The sequence below is a fragment of the Salvia splendens genome, chromosome 10 (assembly GCF_004379255.2).
Source record: "Salvia splendens isolate huo1 chromosome 10, SspV2, whole genome shotgun sequence".
NCBI lineage: Eukaryota > Viridiplantae > Streptophyta > Magnoliopsida > Lamiales > Lamiaceae > Salvia > Salvia splendens.
The window spans coordinates 339,047-364,004 of NC_056041.1; the positions used below are offsets into that span (position 1 = coordinate 339,047).

The following is a 24,958-nucleotide window of genomic DNA, read 5'->3' on the forward strand; positions in this document are numbered from 1 at the left end:
GCCGAGGTGTGCATACGACGGTGGGTGAGAGGATTGAAACAAGGCACACAATGCGTGATACCCGAACCCACGTTGAGCTACAAGAAGACCTAATCAAACAAATGTGGGCGGAATTCGGCCACGAGTAGTGAGTTTTTTAATTTTATGAATTTAATTATGTAATTTTTAATTTTTGGGAGTTTAATTATGTAATTTTTAATTTTTAATGTATTTTGTAATATTATTCCAGATATTTTTAATGCATTTTAATTTTGTGGAAATGTTTTTATTTAAATTGAATAATGGAATGGTGAGACCCTAGTGCTCGTCCTTGCGGAAGAGCACGGATGTGAGTGTTGTGCTCTTGCCTAAGAGCAGGCAGAAAAAGTGGAGCCGGGCCCACATCCGTGCTCGTTGGCAAGAGCACGGATGTGGATGCTCTTGTAACCAAACTTTTCAACTGAAAAAACTGAAAAAAAGGAATTTTCTTGATGGTGAAATGTAAAATGGTTTACAGAGAGAACCAATTTTTATTACTCCACATAAATCTAGAATAAAAATGGAATTTCCCCTTTCAAATCCTTTCCCGTGAAAATTCTCTTTGTTGAGTGAAAAACTTTGTACTAGGACTTGAACAGGAATGGGAGGGGTAAATTCGGTAAGAACAAGACATTATTACAACATTTATTTGTCTGTATACGTACGTGTACGTATAAATAATTATATTGTGACAGTAAAGTCATGTGATGTAGCAGTTTTGTCAGCCTGCAATCGCAACGTACCATTTCAAATTTTTGTATCACAAGAATTTGGGACAGCTCTTTTATTATTGCGGGTGTGTGACAGACAAATATCCAACTTACAAAAAACACCAACATAGCTGATTGTGTGTGCAATTGAGTTAGTTAATATTGTTGGTTCAATAATGAATGAAGCCCCACCCCACCCTCTTTTACAACTCACAAATTCATTGCAAATTCACAACCAAATCAGCATTTTCAGTAACAGAATCATATCGGAGAGCAAATTATGATGAAAATACAGAGGTTTCAGGCTCTCCCGTCCCATTCTTCGTAAAACTCTTCCAAGAACTCCTCCATGAACTTGTGCCTTTTTTCCGCCCTTCTCTGTCCAGCCTGCAATCATCATTAATCATTTTTCTGGAAAACGCTGAAAGTTGGACACACTTAATATGTGCGTTGCTTCTAAAACTCTGCAGAATGTTCATTTTTAATAGCATATGCTATCATCTAACAAGAAAACAAACTTATTTATGCATAACAGGGCGGACCGGACCTTAGTTTTCATCAGTGTCTTCAATTTGAGAAGCTTCTCGTGAAAATGGTTCACTGTTGTCTGCTCGTCTTTATTCATATAATTTTCCTTGGACAGATCAGATCGAGGTTTTATCTGGGGATCATGGAGCACCCTATTCCTGCTTCCCCCAAACGTAAAGCAACGAGCAATTCCTAAAAGCAACTCTATCAGCAATCACAGTTCAAAAAACTGAGTCGCACTTGTGAAGTAAATCATTCGACTCTTCAGTCATTACAATAGATTTTGCGGGGAACTAACTTTACATCCTTTCCGCTCTTTGTTTTCCAACTTGGGTTATGAATTATGATCAAATAAATCTTCAGAGAAATTTGAGTTGTACATGAAATTATTTCTGAGTTGTATATGAAATTAAAACTGAGTTGCACATTTGCCTGGAATCCAAAGAATCAAAATACCTACAAAATGTTGCATACGGTTGAAAGCTCATGCACGGCCATGACTTGAAGTAACATACCTATTGCGCCAATTGCATCAAGGCGATCAGCATCTTGTACCACTCCAAATTCTGGACAACGAGTGCTCTCTGTAAGCCCACCAATTTCCTCCTTGAAGCCTGGAAAATGTTAGCAAATTCTATTATGGTAGGCTGGCAGCTGGAACACAAAGAATGATAAAATGATCACCAAATGGCAGAAGCATGCATGCTATACCTGTCACGACCACAACTTCCTAGTCAAAGAAAGCGCAGCTATTTCGCGACTAACAATACTAAACTGTCTCAACACATCATCATAATTACTGAAATTAAGGAAATACTGTCTAAAAGTCATCAAGATAGCAAGTTATTACATCAGAGTGAAAAGTGGGACATTGTCTTTACTGAGACAAAGCTAGGTCTATGCAGCGGAAGAGTTCCAAGACAAGTATAACATGTATGGAGACATACTACACTAGCTACCCTTCTTTTATTTTATCTTCAGTCCCAACACCTCCTCTGCCTCGATCGATCAACCTGCACATTAAGGAAAACAATATGCAGGGCTGAGTACTTGATATACTCAGTGGCTTATGCCGAAAACTGTTTTTCTTTTAATTGTCTGCCAAGCTGAGTGAACGCGGGGTTTTTTTTTCTGAAAACAAGTCCCGGTCACTAAAATCTGTTATTTCTTTCTGAAATAGACTGCAGTCTTTTAACTTTCTGATGATATACCATGTCAAGCTGTGTGAATCGGGAATGTGGCCACATTCCACGATCACTGGGTCGGCCAACCTGGCGCTAGCTCACGACCCCTAGACCGGCCAACCTTGCGCTAGCTCACGGTCCGTAAGTGTACACAAGTCCGAGTAGGATTTACTGACCTACTGGGACCCGAATTCGTTTTATCCATGAATGGCAATCACAAAATAAAACATGGCATGACAACTCATTCAAAAGTTCACACTTATTCTCATAGAGTTCTGTAAATAAAAAGGAAAGAAGCCCACACATAATGTAGGATAGAAAAGCCCACCTCGTTTGCTTAACCTTTTCAAACGGGTACTGTCTGACTTGAGATTTACTCGTCGAGCGACGACGTCCCTTTTCAAAAAAATAATGTACTTAAATTAGGCTTTGAGTAATCATTCAATCTTGCATGAATGCATGCCTAAGCGTGTGCTTATTGTTTTAAATTTCTGTCTTCTAAAATTAGAAGTCTTAAATATTTAATTAAATCGGCGATTTAATTTGTTCTGAAACCGGCTGACCCGATCGGGTATAAAATTTCCGGATTTCTTAAGTATTTTTAAAATACTTTTTGTGACTAATAAAGTCCGCTTTAATTCCTTATCGAAAATTATTTCAACACGGCTTAATATAGTTCCTTTCTTCCGTGGCTTAGGGAAAATTTCTCTTCTTAAGTTCCGGCTCTATTTAGAGCGATGGGCCTAATCCCACGTGGTTAAAATACTCAGAATCTAGGCCAGGATGTAATACCAGGCCCAATTCCTACATCTCTTTTAATCATCATCATTTATTTTCTTCCATTATGAAAGGAGGCCCAAATTAAAAAAAAAAGAACTAGGCCAAACAGTTTTAAAAATTGGGGAGCCCAATTCCATACTCCAACCCGTCGACTCTCTCTCATTCCATCTTCAACAAGATTCAAATCCCCAAATCTCAAAACAAAGGCAAATTCCTAATCTTCTTCTCCTTCCTCGGCGGATTTCACCGCCACACCAGCCACCACGCACCACCATCGCCGGCGCCATCACTGGAGCTTGGTGGGCTCGCGCCGTCGACGTCTTCCCTCTCTGCGTCTCACGTTGGGTGCAGCCTACCGACGCGAAGCCGATGCCGCCTCCGTCTCCAGCCGACGCCGCGGCTGTGTAGCCGCCTCCGTCGGGTCTCCCCGTTGCGCTGAGGCAGCACACACTCCTGCCGGTGCCGTCACCTCTCCGGCGAGCTGCAGATCCTTTCCTCGGCTATCTCCGCCGGCTCGCCGCTGCTTCGCAGTCGGCGTCGCCTTCTTCAACAGAAAACTCCTAGGCTAAGTCTTCTACCTTAGCTATTTAGGTGTTTTTCTCTACTTCGTTGGTTCGTGTCTGAACTTAATCGTCCACCTACTGGGATGAGCTTGACAGTTGGCTAAAGTGTTGTTCCTTTAATTATTTACGGCTTACTTATATTCTCTGAAACTATGGGGTTCCTCTAGCATGCTTGTGATGTCTACATGATGCTATAATATGGTTAACAGAGGTTGAAAGGAAGTGTGGTTACCTCCACTGAACTTGTGCTGCTAGTCCTTGTCTTTGCTCTTGTTTCACCCTCGCCTCCTCCCCCTTCCTCGGCTCCTCTCTTTCTTTAATTGGATGTTGCTTTGTGATAAATGGGGAGGAAGAGGCCGAGGCTGATCTATACTTATAGCTGGGGTGTAACTGAAAGCTGCAAGAGGTTGAGTGTTGGCTGACCTTGCAGCATCCTTTAACTGATTTTGGTGTTTTGTGCTGCCTTGTACTCTGATTCATTCATGAATTTTGTCTTCTTTTGCAGGTGCACACTAGAGGTGGCATTGTGGGGGCTGATTTCCGGACTATAACCGGTTTGGGTAGGGGAAGCAAGGGCTGTTACCTGCAGCTTTGCAGAGTATTAGCTGGAGGGGAGCCTGCTGGCTGGAGTTTGCCTCTTTCGGTCCAACACTCACTCACATTTCTGAAAGGTATTGTTTCCCCTTCCCTTTCTTAATACACTTCTCTTGTTGTCTCTGTAAACAATTGAGGAGATCTAACGGCTGTTGAAACGAGTTGTCATAACAGCCGAGCTCTTCTTCATGTTTTGATCTTTCTCTCCAGATCACGGAGTTGCCGAGCTTGGTGCCGAACTGCCGAGCTTGGTACCGAACTGCTGAGCTCCCTGCCGAACTGCCGAGCTTGGTGGCGAATTGCTGAGCTCCCTGCCGAACTGCCGAGCTTGGTGGCGAACTGCTGAGCTTGGTGCCGAGCTATCACAATCCACCAACAGTCTCTATTCATGCAACTAGTTCTCTTTCGTGCGCTATGGCAGGAGTTGCGACTGGCCAACGAGGCTGTCTTCCCTCGTGGTCTCGCCCTCCCGGCTCGTTTGAAAGATCTGGGGCCGAGACGGCCCGATGACGAAGGCCAAAGTAGCCCTTAGGGATTTCTAAATGTAGTAGTGTAGCTCGACTTTTATTTTCATTGTCAAAGATTGTAATTTAGTTTGAGATTCTGAAAATTGTAATTGTACCCTTTTTCAAGAAATAAAAATACTCTTTCATTTGTCAATAAAAGTTCTAGTATTTTATTTCATAACTCCCGAGAAATCTAAGTCTCGGCTATTACAATACCAGAAGATGGCTTCATGTAATAATATACTATGAAAGCAATACAGGACTCCAACATGTAAAATGACCCACCGGGGAAAAAAAGTAAAGAAAAAGCTTCGGGGTTGCTTACCCATTCCCTTTATTATGCTTAATACACTTGTCTTCGTATTTTCTTCTACTCCTTCCTCCACAAGAAAGTTCTCAACAATTTTTCCTTCCGATGGATCCCTAAAATAACCAAATAAATAAGACAAAAGACTAAGAGAGACAATGATACAGAATTTGAACCAATGGAGAAACAAGGAAAGGGCTGCACCATCAACCTTTGGAGAAATACTTACAGATTTTTACCAAAGGTCATTATAAGTTGGGAGAAACATATCAAGTGCCTCATTAAGATTTTAATTACAAACATAAGTTTACCATTTCAAAATGCATCCGATTTCAAGTAACCAAGTGAAGATAATTTTATGCTTAAAGGTATGGGAATTTTTTTTTTCCAAGTAGTGGGGCTCATATAAAAGAGGATCTAAAATACACAGTATTGCTAAAACAAAGTAGGGAAAATAGAGTCACTTAATAAGAGCAACACCAACCTCATGTACTTATAGTCCCCTGCAATATTCAGGATGATAATAAAACAAAAGAAAGAAAAAATACAGTTAGTACGCAAGGAAAAGAAATATAGCAAGACAACATAGTATAGCTGCCAGAAATGATGTATTCCAAATGCATACGAAAAGAACAACCTTAAGGGGAAAATTTACTTAAGCAACTGCCTAGAAGATCACACCCATCGAGCCATACTTGATACTACCGAATTCTACTTGATGCAAAGTTTGCCATCAAAGTTACATGAAGGTGCTAGCAAAACATTTCCATAAACTCTTTATCTTGCCATAGATATGTGATGCACAAAACCTTTCAAACTATCAGAACCAACAAATTTAGAGTATGCCATGTTGTATTCTGATCCTCGGAAAAATAATATCACGGCGCCGTAATGTCTAGTTCCATATCGATTTTAATTAGCCAGCATTGACCATCTATTAAGAGTTATGTCATGACAGGAAACAAAATGATACCATGATTTCAACAAGATCAAAGATTTATCAGTAGAGAAAGAAAATAGAAGCCAAAGGAACCGAGGAAGTGGAGCCATTTATCTTAATCCAATTAGATGACAAGAAAGTAAAGCACGGTGGCAGCAAATTCAAACCCTCATATGAACTAAAAGTGGAAGGGAAAATGCATCATTAGACCATCTACACTAAAACCTAAAATTGAGTAGGCAATTAGCTCTAATGGTACTCCAAAACCAATCCCTTTACACTAAAATAAAATGGGTTTGAGTTTAGTGTAAATGGTTGGAGATGTTCTTACCTATATCATGTAGAAGTGCAGCTAACTCCACCTGAGGAAGCGAAAGACAAAAGATCCAAGCATACATGTTTTGATTAGTCAAATATGAAAAAACAGAATTCAAATAGGAGTACATAATAAATAAGAAGAGAAATGCAGTACTTTGATATGAAAAGCTAGTCATACAAAGTAGAATTCGTAATGCTTAGTGCCCAAAACAGAGGATGAATCTTAACAATCACCAGATAATAACAGCAGGACATGATTTTTTTTTATTATTATGGAAGATCAAAGCATAAAGCACAATTACTAATACTAACAATAATGATTAGAAGGAAATGAATTAAAAATTAGGGTGAAAGTGAAAAGGGCTTACGATGAACATGGAATGGGGAGAAGCGGAAAAACCCTCATCACGGGCAAGAGAGAGAGCGAGGTCTCTCACTCTGAAGACGTGGGCGGCGTCGTGGGATGCATCGTTTCCTTTCATGGCGGATTTAACCAATTCTTCTGCTTTTAGCAGTATGTCTCTCCCAATTTGCTCTCCCATTGTCTCTCGCCTCTCAAGGGATTGATTAGTGGAGGAAAGGGAAAATGATTTGATTTGAGGTGCAACAGTTGGATTTTTTCTCTACTTTTGTTTGGCAAAAAAAGCAGAAAACTACGTCTCGCCAACTAAAAATGGATCAAAGATTCTTCTTTTCTTTTGTCGCCAATTTGGACTTGGACTGGACTGTGAAGACCCAACGCAGTGTGCTGCACCAGCTTGTTTCTCACTGTCGTGATTCGCGCCGGTGTCTAATACTTCCTCAAGTTGAATCTTATTTGTTTTTGGGATGTCCTAACTAAATTGAATCATTTTTTAATTAAAAAAACAAACATTTAATCACTCTTAATTTATTTCACACTAAATTCCTAAAATGGTCTTTAAGCTATTGTGTTTTTTTAATTTCGGTCAAAAATATTATCTTTTGAATTATTCGGTCCCTCACATTTGAAATCGGATCACATTTGATCCATTTTGGACGGTTCCGTCAAATTTTTGACGGCTTTAATTACCGGGTCACAAAGTCGTCACTAATCCGTCACTAATCCGTCACTAACTGGGAGAAACTGATCCGTCACAAAACCGTCATAAATCCGTCACTAATATAATGCACACTTGCTTATTAGCATATGCTTATTGTGAAGCATATTCATGAACTTCAATGCAGAGCTCCATTGAAGCAGCAGCTCACCAATTGCTTCCGCAAATGCAATTTTCGTTTCGATTTGCCAATAAATCCTAACCTCAACAGAAATTATTGAAGCTCAGATGATCTCTGCGATGCAATTGTTTATCGAGAAGAAGCGGCGGCAATCAGAGATCGCGCTATGAAGCTCTACATATCGGCGTCCAGCGGTGGAGCGGGAGGCATTTTCCGGTGGATGAAGTCGAGTAAACGCCGATTGTCTCACCGGACGATTAGGTTGCTCGCCGGCCTACTTTTGCCCTTCCTTTTTGTTAGGTTTGCTCCTCTCCTCCTCGAATCCGCCGCCCTATGCTCTTCCCCTATCGGTAATCTCTCTCTTTCACACACACACACACACACACTGATTCGATTTACGCGGATTTGCAGTTTTGTGGGGGTAGTAAAATAGTAAATTCGGTTGTGTGAAGCTTCAGGTTGCCTCACATGGCGGTTTTTTGGCGGGAGAGACGCTGCCTTGGTGAGTTTCTGTTGACAATAAGCATTATATTAGTGACGGATTTGTGATGGATCAGTTTCTCCCAGTTAGTGACGGCTTTGTGACCCGATATTTAAAACCGTCAAAACTTTGACGGAACCGTCCAAAATGGACCAAATGTGATCCGATTTCAAATGTGAGGGACCGAATAATTCAAAAGATAATGTTTTGGACCAAAATAAAAAAACGCAATATGTTAAGGACCATTTTGGGACTTTAGTCTTTATTTCATCTCCTACTTTACCCTATTTTCTACTTTTCAATACAATTTCTTACTTTCTGTGCCCAAAAATTATGACTGACTCAACTTAATTGAAACGGAGTGAGTATAAAATGAGGCTTCTAACACTGCTTTATTCACTTTTATCTCGTTTATCGTAAAAATGTAACTAGATTTTTGAATAATCTCAAAATCTGAATAAGAGAGAGAGCCTCTGTACTCTCCTAAAAATTCCTCGTGACATATCATCACTGTCTTTCCATTCTCATGGCCCTCCTAAAAGTCTAGCAATTTAATGGTTGGTAATTATCAAATATTAAAAAAATAAAATACAACAAGATGTATATATAAAAAAAATATATAAAAAAAAAATTAGAGACAACTCTCACTCAGCGTACAATAGGTGCCGAGAGAGCGCCGCCCCGCACGGCGGCCGGCGGCTTATGCTTTAAATCAATAAATTTAAAATTTAGAGACGTATTTTAAAATCGTTATGCAAAGTCATAAAAATATCATCATAGTTTGGAGGTTACTGACAAAAACTAATGATGATTCTCAATTGCAACAAATAATAATAATATACAAAAAAAAAGAGGTTCTTCCATTCAATTTAATACTTGCAATATTGAATGTTTATACTAATATAAGGGTTTAGGCATCACTTAATTTGAAAAAAAAATGTGTGATGAACGCATCAATTAATTGATAGAGTATCAATAAAACAAAACATTAAGCTGAAGATGAAGAATGGGAATTATTTGTGCTTGGAATTGGATGTTAATAATTCATCAAGAGTTTTGACTAGCAAATGTTTTTGTTTGGGACAAGATGAAGATATGAAGTGCCTACAGTCTCCCCAAAGCCAGTGGTTTAAGCTTATAATAGGAAATGTTAGCTAAAATGGCTTGGAGTTAAGTTTTACTATTATTTGATTTTTTTTAAGTCTCGTGGTTTATTTTATTGGTGTATATGAAGTTACATATGGATGATAGTGAAATTTATAATGAAGGGAAGAGGTTACCATTCATAAAGCAATAACCGAATTACAAACCTTTTACTAGCTAGTAGTATATACCATTAATTATTATCAAACGATTTTAATCTCATCCATTTTCTTATAATTAAGAGAAAATAGTGTATTACAATCTATTGCCAGAATGAATCAAAACGTATTTTCTGACAAATTTTAATAGGAAAGCACTTTACAAAAATCTTACGAATCTCCAATATAATATGATTGTATGATAAATGTGTTTATGAAGTGAATTGCAATTTGTCATGAAAAAAATAAGGGAGTTAGAGAATGTGAAAAGGAAATAAACAAAATTAAAGGCTCTCTCCCTATTTAGCAAATAATTAATACTTCATCCGTCCCCGATTAATTGTCACTCTTTGACCGAGCACGAGTTTTAAAAAATGTAAAGAAAAGTTGGTTGAAAAAGTTAGTGGAATGTGAGACCCACTTTTTTATATTGGTTTTATAATAAAATGTGAGTGAAATGAGTTATTGGAATGTGAGACCTACTTACCATTTATAATAAAAATGAAGTGTGACAATTATTGAGGGACAGACCAAAATGGAAAAGAGTGACCGTTAATCGGGCATGGGAGTATAACGTGGATTTGATATTATGTTGTCATAATTAGTCATTTAATAATTAATTAATGCGTGAGTTTAATAACAAGCATGCTACCAACAAAGAAGCGAGCATATGTACTTTTATAAATCGCACTAATTCAGTTAAATAATTATAAGATTAAAGTCTCTTTTTGGTCCTTAACATATAACAATTTTTTTTATTTTGGTCCATAACATTATCTTTTGAATTATTCGGTCCCTCACAAATAAAAACGGGTCATATTTGGTCCATTTTGGACGAAACCATCAAATTTTTGACGGTTTTAATTATCGGGTCACAAATCCATCACTAATCCGCCACTAATTGGGAGAAACTGATCCGTCACTAATCCGTGACTAGTCCGTCACTAAACAAAAACATTAAAATCAATAATATTTAAATTTAAAGCAGAATCCTCCATCTCCATCGCCGATTCCCACCTCGCCTCAACCCCCAATCCCATCAAACTCCAAGAATTCAACTACAAAGATCTCGAATTGGCCACCGACAACTTCTCCGCCGCTACTCTCCTCGGCCGGGGCAGCCACGACTTCATCTACAAAGGCGTCCTCCGCGGCGGCTGCCTCGTCGCCGTAAAAAAACCATCCAGAGCCCCTCACCGACTGCCCGAGAATTCCACCGAATTCGAGAATGAATTCGACATCTTGTCCAAGCTGCAGAGTCCTAGATTGGTCAATCTCGTCAGATTCACCAAGAATCCCTCCCAAGATCGCCTTTTGGTGGTCGAATTCATGAGCAACGGTACACTTTTTGATGTTTTGCATTCCACCTCACGGCCCCCGAATTGGGGGAGGAGGATCAATTTGGCTTTGCAGATTGCTAAAGCTGTCGATGTGTTGCATTCTTTTAATCCACATGTGATTCATAGAGATATTAAATCTGCTAATGTTTTTGATTGATAGAAATTTCAATGCCAGATTGTATGTATTTCATTCACAGTCTTTTTTAAAAAAATGTAAATATTATTGATTTTAGTGTTTTTATTTAGTGACGGATTAGTGACGGATTAATTTCTCCCAATTAGTGACAGATTTGTGACCAAATGTGACCCATTTTTATTTGTGAGGGACCGAATAATTCAAAAGATAATGTTATGGACCAAAATCAAAAAATCGTTATATATTAAGGACAATAAAGGGACTTTAGTCTAATTATAAACAAAATCAAATTCTAATGCATGTAATGAACAAACACACAATATATATAGATCTCATTTTAGCCATCCAATTCCAATCCAAAGTATCTGGCAAAGCATTACACATATCTCGTTAATTAAATGGAAATTGCCATTTAATAGGGTTTCCATAAAATATATTTTGGATTAATAACCAAATCTCTCCATTGAAACATTTAATTGTATATAAACGCGAAAACATGAAAAGAAATCACACAAAAAATGATGAGAAACAAAATGAATCACCACGCCATTCTAATGGTTTTTTGTCTTCTTCAAGTCGTTTCCTTCTCCAAATCCGCGCCGTTGTCAACGAACTCCCGATGGATAGTCGACAGCGCGAGCGGGAAGCGCGTGAAGCTGGCGTGCGTGAACTGGCCTTCGCACTTGGAGCCGATGATTGCAGAGGGCTTAGACAAGAAACCGATCGACGATATAATACAAAAGATAGGTGAAAATGGGTTCAACTGCGTTAGGTTTACGTGGCCGACGTATATGTTCACGAGGCCGGATTACGGCAACCTTAGGGTTTCTGAATCCTTGGATATATACAACCTTACGGCCGCGAAAGACGGGATTGCCAAAAACAATCCTCAGATCCTGAGAATGACGGTGGTGGAGCTTCACAAGGCGGTGGTTGGTGAGCTCGGGAAGAAGAAGTTGATGGTGGTGCTCGATAACCACGTTAGCCGGCCGACGTGGTGCTGTGCCGGAAACGATGGGAATGGGTTTTTTGGGGATGCTTACTTTGACCCTAAGGAGTGGTTGCAAGGCCTAGCTGCGGTGGCCACAGCATATAAGGGCTTTCCTCAGGTAATTAAGTGGATTTATTTTCTTATTTTTTTATACTTAAATCCAAAAATGAGCTAACATTGGTCACATATATAGGTTGTGGGCATGAGCTTGAGAAACGAGCTACGAGGCGGCCGACAGAACGAGCCGGACTGGTACAAGTATATGCAAGAAGGAGCCAACACAATCCACGCACAAAACCCTGATTTGCTAGTCATCGTCTCCGGTCTATACACGGCCACCAACCTCGGGTATCTCAGGTCGAAGGCATTCCAAGTTAACTTCGCCAACAAATTAGTGTTCGAGGCACACTGGTACACATTCGGCATCCCTGACAAAGCCTGGACTGACCAAACCAACAATCTATGTGCAACTGTCACCAAAAGGGCACGAGACAATTACCTCTTCTTGACTAGTGCCAAAAACTCTTTTCCTGTTTTTATTAGTGAATTTGGGATTGATGAGAGAGGTGGGAGTGTTGCCGGCAACAGATACATAACTTGTTTCTTGGCTGCTGTGGCTGACTTCGATGTCGACTGGGCTTTGTGGACTTTGCAAGGAAGCTACATACTTAGGCAGGGCAAAGTTAATCTTGATGAATCTTATGGGATTCTTGATATTAATTGGGATCGTCTGAGGAACCCTGGTTTTGTTAGCAGGTTGCAACTTGTTCAACAGATCAATCAAGGTACGAATTTCTATTGTTGCGTGTAAAAATTTGATTGTCTATCTAGTCAATCACAAATACATAAAGAATATGAGATCATGTATTAATGTATCTAAACACTTTATACATTGATGTCAATTATACATAGTGTACCGCAATTTACGGTATATTAAACGTGCCCTAAATTACTAACCTCAATTTTATTGTTGTATGTAATTTAGATTTCACATCAGAGAAACCAACATATTACAAAATGTTTCATCCTTTAAGTGGGCAATGTGTGCAAATTGTGAAGGATGAGATAGTTCTAGCTAACTGCAACCATGCAAGCCGGTGGGATCAACACCAAGATGACAGCCCTATAAAGTTGGAGGGGGCTGCAGGGTGCCTCGGTCTGGTCAGAGACGGGGCAGCGCCTCGTGTATCGGAGGACTGTTCCAGCAAGTGGAAGATTGTGTCAAGCTCAGGTCTTCATTTGGCGGCCCAAGATGGGAAAGGGGAATATTTGTGCTTGGAAATGAATGCTTCGGATTCTAGGATTGTGACAAAGAAATGTTTGTGTGTTGGAAATGATCTTAGTAATTTACGCACATGTGCTGACAATCCTCAGTCACAATGGTTTAAATTTGTACCAGCAAATGTTTGATTTGTTTGGAAATGTGAAGAGATTAATCTGCTTGAAGAATTAGTCAATGTGTATTTGGACCAAATATATTTTGAGAATAATATGGGGTATTCAATTTAATGCTTTTATTATATATATGAATGAAACATTCTACAAATATTGAAACTTTGTAATTTAATATTTTGTCCTTAAATTTTAAGATGATAATGGAATTCACCTTCTTATGGAAAAATTGAATTGGAGACAAATAAAAACCCCATATTTATTATTCTCAAAATAAAATATGGTCCATAGTACACATTGACAAATTCTTCGACCACAATTTCTCATCTTTTCAAACAAATCATACATTTGTTGGAACAAGTTTAAACCATTGTGATTGAGGATTGTCAGCACATGTGCGTAAATTACTAAGATCATTTCCAACACACAAACATTTCTTTGCCACAACACTAGAATCCGAAGCATTCACTTCCAAGCACAAATATTCCCCTTTCCCATCTTGAGCTGCCAAATGAAGAGCTGAGCTTGACACAATCTTCCACTTGCTCGAACAATCCTCCGAAACACGAGGCGACACTCCATCCCCGGCCACACTAAGGCACCCTGCAGCGCCCTCCAACTTTAAGGGGCTATCATCTCGGTGTTGATTCCATCGGCTTGCATATTTGCAGTTAGCTAGTGCCATCTCATTACTCACAATTTGCACACATTGCCCACTTAAAGGATGGAACATTTTGTAATATGTTGGTATCTTTGATGTGAAATCTAAATTACATACAACAATAAAATCTAAATTAGAGCACGTTTTATATTCTATAAATATAGCATAATTTACAATATACCGTGTACATACTGATATCAATATATATCGTGTCTAGATAAATTGTCACATGGCATGTCCGGTCAAATCACAATTGCACAAATCTCATATATCTCCACTTTTTTTTTTCACTTTCTTCAGTTGTGATTGTCTAGACATAACATATGACAATGTGACTGGACAATCAAATTTTTACTTGTAACAAGAGAATTTGTACCTTGATTGATCTGTTGAACAATTCGCAACCTGCTAACAAAGCCAGGGTTTCTGAGACGATCCCAATCAAAATCAAGAATCCCATAAGATTCATCAAGATTAACTTTGCCCTCCCTAAGTATATAGCTCCCTTGCAAACTCCACAAAGCCCAGTCCACATCAAACTCAGCCACGGCAGCCAAGAAACAAGTTATGTATCTGTTGTCTGCAATACTCAGACCTCTCTCATCAATCCCAAATTCACTTAGAAAAAGAGGAAAAGAGATTTTGGCACTAGTCAAGAAAAGGTAATTGTCTTGTGCCCTTTTGGTGACAGTGGCACATAGATTGTTGGTTTGGTCAGTCCAGGCTTTGTCAGGGATGCCGAATGTGTACCAGTGTGCCTCGAACACTAATTTGTTGGCCAAGTTAACTTCGAATGCCTTAGATTTGAGATACCCGAGGTTGGTGGCCGTGTATAGACCTGAGATGATGACTAGCAAATTAGGATTTTGTTCGTGGACTGTGTTGGCTCCTTCTTGCATATACTTGTACCAGTCCGGCTCGTTCTCTCGGCCGCCTCGTAGCTCGTTTCTCAAGCTCAAGCCCACAACCTACGTGACCACCAAGTGGATCAATTTTAGTTAGATTTAGGTCATGTGCATTTTTTGTTAAGCCCCCCGGCCCACGCATTTTCTAACTATTTTCTTATATGGAATTTTATGTTTATATTAGTGCAAATTATTATGCAAAAGCCTCAATCAATCAACTGAATTGCCTTGAAATTATTTTAACAAAGAAAATTGGACAATAAAACCAATGATATATACTCCCTCCCGAGCTACTTCTTCCATATTTCTTTTTCTTTCTATCTCTACTTTATTCTCTCTTCACTTAACCTTTAAACATAAATATCTAAATCTCATGCCCAAAGTCAACTACACATAATATTCCAACTTAAAGTAAAAATAATAAATTGCATACCTTCTCAAGAAAAAAAAAGAGAGGAGTTAATAGGTCATTATAGATTTTTTCATATAGCATCAGCATAAGAATAAAAGCTGGTTATTCAAATTTAAAATCTGGCTTATTATTTTATGCGCAGAGTATTAGTTGCTTCATTATCTGTAAATCTGCAATAGTTCATAATAAGGCCATTAACCACCGCAGAAAAAAAATCCATCCAGATCCAGTACCTGAGGAAAAGCCTTGTATGCTGTGGCGACTGCAGCTAAGCCTTGCAACCACTCTTCGGGGTCAAAGTAAGCATCCCCAAAAAAGCTATTCCCATCGTTGCCGGCGCAGCACCACATCGGCCGGCTGACGTGGTTATCGAGCACCACCATCAACTTCTTCTTCCCGAGCTCACCAACCACCGCCTTGTGAAGCTCCACCACCGTCATGCTTAGGATCTGAGGATTGTTTTTGGCAATCCCGGCTCTCGCGGCCGAAAGGTTGTATTTATCCAACGATTCAGAAACCCTAAGGTTGCCGTAGTCCGGCCTCGTGAACATATACGTCGCCCACGTAAATCTAACGCAGTTAAACCCGCTTCCACTTATCTTTTGTATTATATCGTCGATTGGCTTCTTGTCTAAGCCCTCTGCGATCATCGGCTCCAAGTGCGAAGGCCAGTTCACGCACGCCAGCTTCACGCGCTTCCCGCTCGCGCTGTCGACTATCCATCGGGAGTTGGTCGACAGCGGCGCCGAATTTATTTGAACAAGGAAAAGAGCCATTAAAATGGCGTGCTGATTCATTTTGTTTCTCATCATTTTTTTTTGTGTCATTCGTTTTCATTTTTTTGGGTGTTTATATTCAATCAAAATTTGTTCGTTAAAGGTATTTTTACGAGAATCTTTTTAATTGCATTAAATCATAATTTCCATTTTAATTAATCAGATATCTGTAATGAATAATGACCAGCTACTTGCGACATTAATTGGGGCAAATGAATTTATATTAATTGTGTGTCTATCAATGGATACATTTAAATTGTATAGTCATTATGTGAATTTCAATAGTAGTAGTATTTTGTTTAATTAATCTTGCTTGTAAATTATTAAGATCACCGGTTAATTAATTATTACTCACTTAGCTAAAATTGTGGGTTCATTTTTTACTTATTATAAATATAAAATTATTTGTTACCTCTTTTAATTTCTAGACGTACATTAACAAAATATATGAAGTGAATACATAATAAAGGGACTCAGTAACATAAAATTAGAAATAGTACATCAAATAACTTAAAAATTGTTGTAAATAGAGACCAGAACAAATAAAATGAAAAAAAAAAGATTAGATTTATCAAATGAACCTTATTATTGAGAAATTGGATTGCATTGCATCATAAAATATTTGATGGAATAAACTTAAACCATTGTGCTTGCGGATTATCAGCACAAGTAGATAAATCAACAAGATAATCTCATAGACACAAACATTTCTTAGAATCTGAAGTATTCATTTCTAAGCACAAATACCCTCCATTTCCACCCTGTATAGCTAAATGCAGACCAGAACTTGACACTTGCTTGAACAATCCTCTGATACACGAGGTACCTTCACCCCCAACTAGCTTGATAGGCCCCTCATCTTGATGTTGCTCCCATTTGCTTGCATTTTTGCACTTACCCAAAACTATCCCATTCTCCGCTATTTTCACACAATGCCCACTCAAAGGATAGGAGCATTTTATAGTATGTTGGATGCTCCCACTTGAAATCTAATCAATGAGTTGCAACATTATTATCGCAATCTTTTCAACTTGTATCAATCATGTCCAGGGCCAAATTATCATAAAAATTATACAATCTGGTTAACTTATAAATTGCCACGCAATTTTTAAAATGAGACACATTGCGAAAAACTTTAGTCGCCTACATGAAATATATTGTTTAAAATTTTCAGGTAAACAACGTCATTATAAATAGACGACATCGGTTAACTCACGGATGGCGATGTTCACATATGATTTTCTAACTGTCATATCATATATAATTTCACAAAAACATTTTGGTGTGGGATAATTATGAACAAATCCAAAATTCACGATTTTTTCAACAATATTCACTTATAACAAACACTATTGGTGAATGATCAAGTATATCAAACACTAGCTTAATTTTTGGTGGCAGAACTACCACATAACAAAAACATGATATATAAAACCACCACCGAAAAAAAATTGAGATAGATTTGATGATTTTGTAATAAGATACACCATATGTTGCAAGAATTCCATACCTTGATTGATCTGTTGAACAACCTGCAATCTATCAAGAAATGGAGGGTTTCTGATAGCATCCCACTTGAAGTCAAGAACGCCATATAATTCTTCAAGAACAACAGTTCCTTGTCTAAGAATATAGCTGCCTTGCAAAGCCCACACGGCAACAGCAACAGCCGCCATCAAACAACTTATGTATCTGTTGTCGGCCTCATTATCGCCTCTTTGATTGATCCCAAATTCACTTATAAAAAGAGGGAAAGAGTTGTTCCCTTTGATTGTCTGTCGTTGCTTTCGTGACAGAAGCACATAGCTGGTTAGTTTTGGTAGTCCACTTATCAGCAGGAATGCCAAAGGAATAGCAATGTCCTTCGTAACTTTTCAACCCACTTCCCATTACATTTTTTAAAATGTCCGATCAAACTGTGACAATATTTAAGGGACGGAGGGGAGGGAGTATATTTAATTGTGAACATACCGCAGGGTTAGCCATATATGCCTTAGCGACGGTATCCAAGCCTGGCTGCCACTCCTCCAGGCTAAAATCAGCATCGCCGAAGAAGCCATTCCCGTCGTTGTCGCAGACGTGGTACCACCATCAGCTTATTCCTCCCTAGCTCATCCACCACCACTTTATGAAGCTCGACCACCGTCATGTTCAGAATCTGAGGATTGTTTCTAACAATGCCGTCTCTCGCCGCCGATAGATTGTACTTGCCCAATGATTCGGAGACTCTGAGGCTGCCGTATTCGGGAACATGTACGTCGCCCACGTGAACCTCACGCAGTTGAACCCGTTTGCGGTTATCTTCTGAGCTATCTTTCTCTACGCCCTCTGAGATCATCGGCTCTAAGTGCGAAGGCCAGCTTCACGCGCTGCCCGCTCGCGTCGTCCACTATCCATCGCGACTTCGTTGACAGCGGCCATGAACTGCAAATGGAGATTAATTGGAGAAACGCAAATGCTGCAACGCCTAAGTGATTCACTATTCTTCCTTTTCCCATTTTTTTTTGTTATTGTTAAGCTGTGCATCTCAGATTCGCATTTATATACGGGTTTTTTTTCGCGTTCTTTAATTTATTACGAATGTAGGATTGAATTTTAATGATAAATGCCTACATTTTTTTTCTGACAAGATAATAAATGTATACATACACACTTTTTTATCCTAGTTTTAATTAGGTGAATATTCATTATATACTACTCTCTCCGTTCCATGGTAATTGAGGCGTTTCTTTTTGCCACAGAGATTAAGAAAATTGTGCTAGGTGAGTTAAGTAAAAGGAGAATAAAGTGGAAAATGAAAAAGGTAGAGAGACGAAGAGAGAATAAAGTAAGAGAGAGTAAAGTAGGTCTGGAGAAATGTGTTGACTTTTACTAAAAAGAGAAATGACTCTATTACTATGGAATGTACCAAAATGACAAAATGACTCTATTACTATGGAACTGAGGGAGTATATGATAGGGTTTAGATAGGCAAACCAACTTTTATAAATTCAATAAGGCTTTTTTTTATAATAGCTGTATAATTTAATTTGAATTTTCTTTTGCGTTTTTACACCATATTTTTTTTGGTTTAGACACTAGAGCTCTCACATAATGATAGAAGGTCACATTGTTTGGTATTTTGAAGAGGCTTAAGTCTCTCAAATATTGTCCCACTGTGACCCGGCATGGATTTTAAGAAATATAATGAAAAGTTAGTTGAAAAAGTTAGTGAAATGTGAGTTCTACTTTTATATATTAGTTTTATACAATAAAATGTGAGTAGAAATGAGTTAGTGGAATATGAGGTCCACTACAAAAAATGGTAAAAAGTGAAATGGGACAAATTTTGTGAGACAACAGAGATGGAAAAATGGGACAAACTTTCAGGGACGGAGAGAGTAAATACTTTCTTTTATCAAATTATTTCAGCCTATTGTATATGATGTTTTCAAAGTTCTAGTACTTCTTTGATGTACACACGTTAATTAATCACGATGTATTATGTAATTGGAAATAGGATGACAAATCGTGGGGAATTGATAATTAAGAGAATAACAGTAATTAACAGCATATACGGGGGAATGTATACTCATTTTATAAGTTTCCAAAATAAGAATCGACATTAATTTAATCTTAAATAGACTATTGCATGTTATTTAGATAATAAAATAATTAATAACATTCTCTGTTAAATAAAGATTTTTCCCCCCTTTTCTATTCGTACTTTTCCTCCGCATTGAATTGCTACGAGTGTCTTAACTACATTTATTTATATGTCATCGACATTAAATTGCATTACCTACCTAGCTTTCTTAGTACTTTTAAATATTTAAAGAAAATAAAAAGTGCCCAAATTAATACACCCTCAATATTTGCTCAAAATCAAAATAAACCTCTAAAGTACTTTTAAGTACAAATTAATAAGCTCTCAACACTGTAATTGGTCTTTTAAAAAAATATTAAGAAATTACATGACCATTTTCCCTTCAAGAGAAAGCTTATCCTTCATTGCATAAGATAATACATGGATCTCGATCTTGAGATTATTAAATACTCCCTCCGTCCCGGGCTACTCGCTCTTTTCCTTTTTGGCACGGAGATTAAGGAATGAGTGTATAGGAAAGTCAAAAATGATGGCTGTAGGTGAAATTTTTTACTAAAAATGGAAAGAGTGCAAGTAACTTGGGACGCCCAAAAAAGAAATAAGTGCGAGTAGTGCGGGACGGAGGGAGTACTAGGAGTAGTACTAAAGTTGCATGTTTAGAAAAAAAATACCTTGGAATGGATGGAGTATGAGAATCTAGTAAAATAAAATATCTACTTTATAAACTTCTAAAAATGTATTTTCCCTAAATTCGTGATGATAAACAACAAAATAGTCAGAAACTATCTAGGACTGAAATAGACAGACCACATTACAATATTTCATCCTAATTTGAGCAATCGGGCCGAAGAAATAAACTTCACTGAAGCCCAAAATGCAAAACCTAACAAATTTCTACATTGTCATCATTGACAAAACGCTAGTTCTTCAAAACATTGTCATCTAGGTTGACCAGAAACACAATAATTTCTACCATTTTAATTAATTTCAGATTTTTTGTTCTTAATTTGTAGATCATTGACGTCTTAATTTTAAGACTTCCATTATTTGAGATTAGCAATTTCAACTTACAGTTGGGGTTCACAAACTCACTGCAATGTTCCAATATCACCACACGCTTTCTTTGAAGATTGGAGCAAATATCGCTCCTAGATAGAGTTCAACTAAAACAACTCTTCTTAATCGCAAAGATGGGAAGATCATATCAGCCTTATACAGTTTTTGGATTCTTTTACCATCAAAGATTTTCCTACCAAAATATGAAATTAGGAGCCTCGCAGCTTACTTGGATTTTCTTTGGTCGGAGACCCTGGCACCCATTATCTTGACAACAGCTTCATCCTTCGATCTTAGCAACTTGAGAGCAGGATGAACGTTAAGGTTACCAGCAACGATCTTCTGGCCTACATCGAGCTCACTTAAATCAACGTCGATGAAGGGAGGGACTATATCAGCAGGGCAGAGATACTTAACAGTTCTCTTGATAATGTTTAGAGATGACCCTGAAGAGCAAGAACAACAATTGAAAGTCGGAAGTACAAATTCAGAGGTGTCGTCAACATGAGGGAATGAGACTTCAATCAGCAATAGCAATTAATTATACTACTTTTATATGACTTCCCAATTCAACTTGTCACTGATTCCTAATCAAGTCACCAATTTCTTCCTCCATTTAAATATTTCAGTGTTAGAGTCTAAGAGCATCCACAATGGGACGGATGTCCCGGCAGACATCCCGACAAACTTCCCAAAAACACTGCATTGTCACGTCATAAGGACATCCCACTGCACAATAACGAACATCCCCAAGGATGTCCACAATAATAAAATTTCACAAATTCACCAAATTAAACAATTTACGAAATTAAAATTTCGACACGAATACGGAGAAAATGCAACCACTTTATTTAAAACAAAAAAACATACACAATTATTAAAAAAATACATAGTTAAAAAAGAAATGAAAGTATATAGAGAGAAACTCGTTAAAACAAGGGGTGCAAATGAAATGAAGTTCAACGAGCCGTATATATAGAGTTTTTTTTTAAATTAAAAATCGGGACGTCCGTCGGGAACCCGCACTGGCGGACGTCACAACGAACGTCGTCGGAAATCTGCGGAACTCCGGTGTCCGCAAGCGACGTCCGCGTCCGCCGGTCGCTCGCCTAATGGCGGACGTCCGGCACGCCAGTCCGACGTCCGTCGGGACGCCTGCCGCTGCGGATGCTCTAAGACATAACCTTATCCAGTCCAAATTCACTTTAGTTTTTCTAGTTCCTAATTCGCTTAATTATCCAATCAATTTGAAGTAAGAAAGAATAAGAGAAACTTGATTGTAAATTTACTACCGACACTAGAAAGTTCGTTGTGCTGGTAAAATCTAAAGGTTAAGGGCTCGGACCAGATATGGCGGCAGGCTAGCTTGTGTTTAAAAGCAAGAAACACAAGCCTAAAAATGTTAACCAAAACATGAGTGCAAGGATACCAAGAATCAGATGCAACTCCTTCACACAATTGGAAGTGATCTGACCTTTACAGGAGTGTCCTATCTAAATTGATGCTGCTTTTTATTTACTGTGACTGGCACATGTCTTCCAATTGATTCTAGCTTTCCTCTATTTAACCCGAAATTGTTTTGACTTTGCATTCAAAATCGTTCAATCCAGAAAGCATATAACTCTAATAGCCATAGAGGTTCGAGAGCATGATTACTTGAATTATATTCAAGTGTCAGCACTGAAGGACCATTATGTGGCAAAAGCAATGTGGAGAATCACACAGACATTAAAAAGTGCAGTAAAAACGGAGAGAATTGCGAGCTTAGCATAAAATGGTATAAATCACAGGATGAAATTTTCTACGTACCCTTCTTCAGCCCGGGGGAAACATCATCTCCTCTAAATACTAGAGGAACATCAACCTTTAACCAAGCACTAGATGGAGCTCTTATGAATGTAACATTAAGCACAACATCTGAGCTCGGATGAAGATGGAGCTGACATTCACCAAGAAACACCATATCAGTGCATAACCCAATAATTCCCAACCAGTGCTGTATGAAACTCAATAGCATTATAGAAATGTTAACTAGCATTCTAAATTTATGTAATCCAACTCGTACTCCTTTCTATCTATCCAAACCTTCGATAATTTCACTATTTCATCTCCACTAATCTAAGCAAGCGCATGCATCTATCTATATACAGATCTCAGGTCAATTGCCCTAATCGAACTATTTCGAGCTAGCTCAACCACAGAAAACTCAACATTTCACAACATCAGAACAAACTCAACATTCCTTAATTAACAAACGAGCATCGCAATGTGACAAAATACACACCTTCCGAGGCAGAACGCGCACTTTCTCGACAACCTCACCGGACCCGAACTCCGGCCGGACCTCCAGATCAAAGAGCCTGGAGAGGAAAAACGACTGCCCTAAATGATTCACGAGCTTCTTAACCTGATTACTCTGAACTGAAATGATGCGCTTGTTGCCGCCGTGCTGGCCGTCCTCCGCATCGAAGACGATGCTCGGAACGCGGCCGGCCTTCCTCTCCTTGGCGGAGATGCTCTTGCCGGAGGCATCGCGAGGGATTGCAAGGATCGTCTCGTCGTGCTTGGGGTCGGGCCGGGGGAATCCATCCAGGTAGGTGAATATAGGAGGAGCCTCCACTTCCTGTAGGAGCGCGGCAGTAGAGAAGCGCCGGAGATGATGGATTGCGGCGGCGCTCAGAGGTGCTGCTCGGCGAATCAGCATTGGATCGGCGGTTTTGGGGGTGGGGTTAAGGAGGGTTTTGACTTTTGAGGGATAAAAACCGGAAAGCGGAGACAGGAAGAGAGAAGCGTTGTTTCCATTTCCAAATATTTTGTTTGGGCTTTTACTTTTGGGCCCAGTATATTATATAGAAGCCCATTTGGGAACAAGAGGATTGTGTAGTAAACTGCCTCACTTTAGTGGCGATTTTAAATGACATGATAAGATTAAGAATGAAATTGTAAGTCGCAAATCGATGTTATTTTAATGAGTAATAACAAAGATTTTTTATATTTAATCTTTCTTTTTTTTGTATTTTGTATGAAACAATGTCGTTTTGTTCAGGTTATATATTCCAACATGCAACCACATTGTTTGGGATATTCCAGGATGCCATATTGATTGGATTCAATTTAAATGAAATTTGATGTTGTGGAAATTTTGCTTCACACTTAAATTTCATGTATTTTTTACCACATTTAAATGTATGGTAAAGATATGAAGGAGTAACATATAAATATAATTAACGTATTTTTCAGCTATTAGCTCTTAATTTAAACAAATTTAAGTTTGAATTCATGATGTGAATAATAAATATATGAATGAAATTAAGATATTAAGTGTTAAATAATTATAATTAAACTTTTATTTACTAATACGGCACAAGAATTCAATTTTGTGTGCAATTTATATATACTTCATATGTCTATAAAAATGGTCAAACTTTTCTATTTTAGTTTATCCATGAAAAGTAGTCTTATTTATATTTATGGAAATTTTTTAACTTTTTTCACTTTCTCTTTATCTTATTTTACCTACTTTTCTCGTATTTTGTCCATTATAGTATAAAATTTGTGTCCTTCACAAATAGCTAGGTTATTTTTTTGGACGGTATTTGATAGAAATCCGTAGGTTCCATCCTAAAACCTATTGGTGATAGAAGGAGAGGCTCATGAGACTTATATAGTGGATTAAGCTCTTTGTGTACACCGATGTGGAATATTTTTTATGTTCATTTTATGTTTCAATTGCCAACACCCTCCCTCAAACCCTTCAAGGTGAATCTTGGAGGAGTTGGACTTTTTTTATGATCGATTGGACAATCGGCCCAATTTTTTTCCGATCGGTTGGACCACTGGCCCAAATTTTCAGCCCAGTTATACTGCTGGGTCAGTCATTTTTTTTGGTTTCAGTCCAGATATACTTCTGGGTTCAGTCAATTTTAGCCCACAATCGGTGACCCGCTCTGATACCATGATAGAAATCCGTGGGTTCCATCCTAAAACCAATTGGTGATAGGAGAAGAGGCTCATGAGACTTATATAGTGGATTAAGCTCTTTGTGTACACCGATGTGGAATATTTTTTATGTTCATTTTATGTTTCAATTGCCAACAGTATTGAATATTTCTCTATTGTAGAAGATCGAGAAAATAATGCAGAGTTTAATTTTGTAACAATTATGTTTAAATGATCAGATTTGCTAAATCAATCTATATTATCATCCGTTGTGTGTAAAATCATTGGATTATTGACAAGAATTTGTAGCATTGCATATCAGATTTCATCCATC

At 38.2% G+C, this 24,958-nt stretch overlaps 4 protein-coding genes and 1 pseudogene across 5 annotated transcripts; 1 reads left to right on the forward strand and 4 right to left on the reverse strand.

Moving 5' to 3' along the window:
* Positions 1–776: 776 nt before the first annotated feature.
* Positions 777–7,140, reverse strand: LOC121750181 (uncharacterized protein YpgQ). Of its 2 annotated transcripts, XM_042144661.1 has the most exons (7): positions 6,817–7,140; positions 6,462–6,492; positions 5,675–5,693; positions 5,209–5,306; positions 1,772–1,870; positions 1,276–1,448; positions 777–1,115 (listed from the first exon to the last, which is right to left on the reverse strand). In XM_042144661.1, the coding sequence occupies exons 1-7, from the start codon at positions 6,988–6,990 to the stop codon at positions 1,029–1,031; spliced, it is 681 nt and encodes a 226-aa protein (XP_042000595.1). In that variant the 5' UTR covers positions 6,991–7,140; the 3' UTR covers positions 777–1,028. The 2 variants fall into 2 exon arrangements, with proteins under 2 accessions (XP_042000595.1, XP_042000596.1); XM_042144662.1 differs by lacking the exons at positions 5,209–5,306; positions 5,675–5,693; positions 6,462–6,492; positions 6,817–7,140 and adding exons at positions 2,769–2,836; positions 4,016–4,560.
* Positions 7,141–11,439: 4,299 nt separating this feature from the next.
* Positions 11,440–13,307, forward strand: LOC121751723 (glycosyl hydrolase 5 family protein-like). Its single transcript, XM_042146520.1, has 3 exons — positions 11,440–12,015; positions 12,091–12,682; positions 12,883–13,307. The coding sequence occupies exons 1-3, from the start codon at positions 11,440–11,442 to the stop codon at positions 13,305–13,307; spliced, it is 1,593 nt and encodes a 530-aa protein (XP_042002454.1).
* A 322-nt stretch (positions 13,308–13,629) lies between these two features.
* Positions 13,630–16,043, reverse strand: LOC121751724 (glycosyl hydrolase 5 family protein-like). Its single transcript, XM_042146521.1, has 3 exons — positions 15,501–16,043; positions 14,327–14,918; positions 13,630–14,054 (listed from the first exon to the last, which is right to left on the reverse strand). The coding sequence occupies exons 1-3, from the start codon at positions 16,041–16,043 to the stop codon at positions 13,630–13,632; spliced, it is 1,560 nt and encodes a 519-aa protein (XP_042002455.1).
* A 611-nt stretch (positions 16,044–16,654) lies between these two features.
* On the reverse strand, positions 16,655–18,481 carry LOC121751725 (annotated as a pseudogene).
* A 2,227-nt stretch (positions 18,482–20,708) lies between these two features.
* Positions 20,709–23,445, reverse strand: LOC121753099 (50S ribosomal protein L25-like). Its single transcript, XM_042148271.1, has 3 exons — positions 22,970–23,445; positions 22,495–22,624; positions 20,709–21,131 (listed from the first exon to the last, which is right to left on the reverse strand). The coding sequence occupies exons 1-3, from the start codon at positions 23,387–23,389 to the stop codon at positions 20,911–20,913; spliced, it is 771 nt and encodes a 256-aa protein (XP_042004205.1). The 5' UTR covers positions 23,390–23,445; the 3' UTR covers positions 20,709–20,910.
* Between the last annotated feature and the right edge of the window lie 1,513 nt (positions 23,446–24,958).

Bases quoted from the DNA above. Each gene is read 5' to 3' on its own strand.
- LOC121751723 (XM_042146520.1), top strand. From the start codon at position 11,440: ATGAATCACCACGCCATTCTAATGGTTTTTTGTCTTCTTCAAGTCGTT. The intron at 12,016-12,090 runs GTAATTAAGTGG...TCACATATATAG, and splicing joins CATATAAGGGCTTTCCTCAG to GTTGTGGGCATGAGCTTGAG. The intron at 12,683-12,882 runs GTACGAATTTCT...TATGTAATTTAG, and splicing joins TGTTCAACAGATCAATCAAG to ATTTCACATCAGAGAAACCA.
- LOC121753099 (XM_042148271.1), bottom strand. From the start codon at position 23,389: ATGCTGATTCGCCGAGCAGCACCTCTGAGCGCCGCCGCAATCCATCAT. The intron at 22,625-22,969 runs GTGTGTATTTTG...GGTGAATGTCAG, and splicing joins TGCGCGTTCTGCCTCGGAAG to CTCCATCTTCATCCGAGCTC. The intron at 21,132-22,494 runs GTACGTAGAAAA...CTTGCTCTTCAG, and splicing joins TTCCCCCGGGCTGAAGAAGG to GGTCATCTCTAAACATTATC.
- LOC121750181 (XM_042144661.1), bottom strand. From the start codon at position 6,990: ATGGGAGAGCAAATTGGGAGAGACATACTGCTAAAAGCAGAAGAATTG. The intron at 6,493-6,816 runs GTAAGCCCTTTT...TCGCTTCCTCAG, and splicing joins CTCCCCATTCCATGTTCATC to GTGGAGTTAGCTGCACTTCT. The intron at 1,871-5,208 runs GTAAGCAACCCC...AACATTTTCCAG, and splicing joins AAGCATAATAAAGGGAATGG to GCTTCAAGGAGGAAATTGGT.
- LOC121751724 (XM_042146521.1), bottom strand. From the start codon at position 16,043: ATGGCTCTTTTCCTTGTTCAAATAAATTCGGCGCCGCTGTCGACCAAC. The intron at 14,919-15,500 runs GTACTGGATCTG...GTGGTCACGTAG, and splicing joins CATACAAGGCTTTTCCTCAG to GTTGTGGGCTTGAGCTTGAG. The intron at 14,055-14,326 runs GTACAAATTCTC...TATGTAATTTAG, and splicing joins TGTTCAACAGATCAATCAAG to ATTTCACATCAAAGATACCA.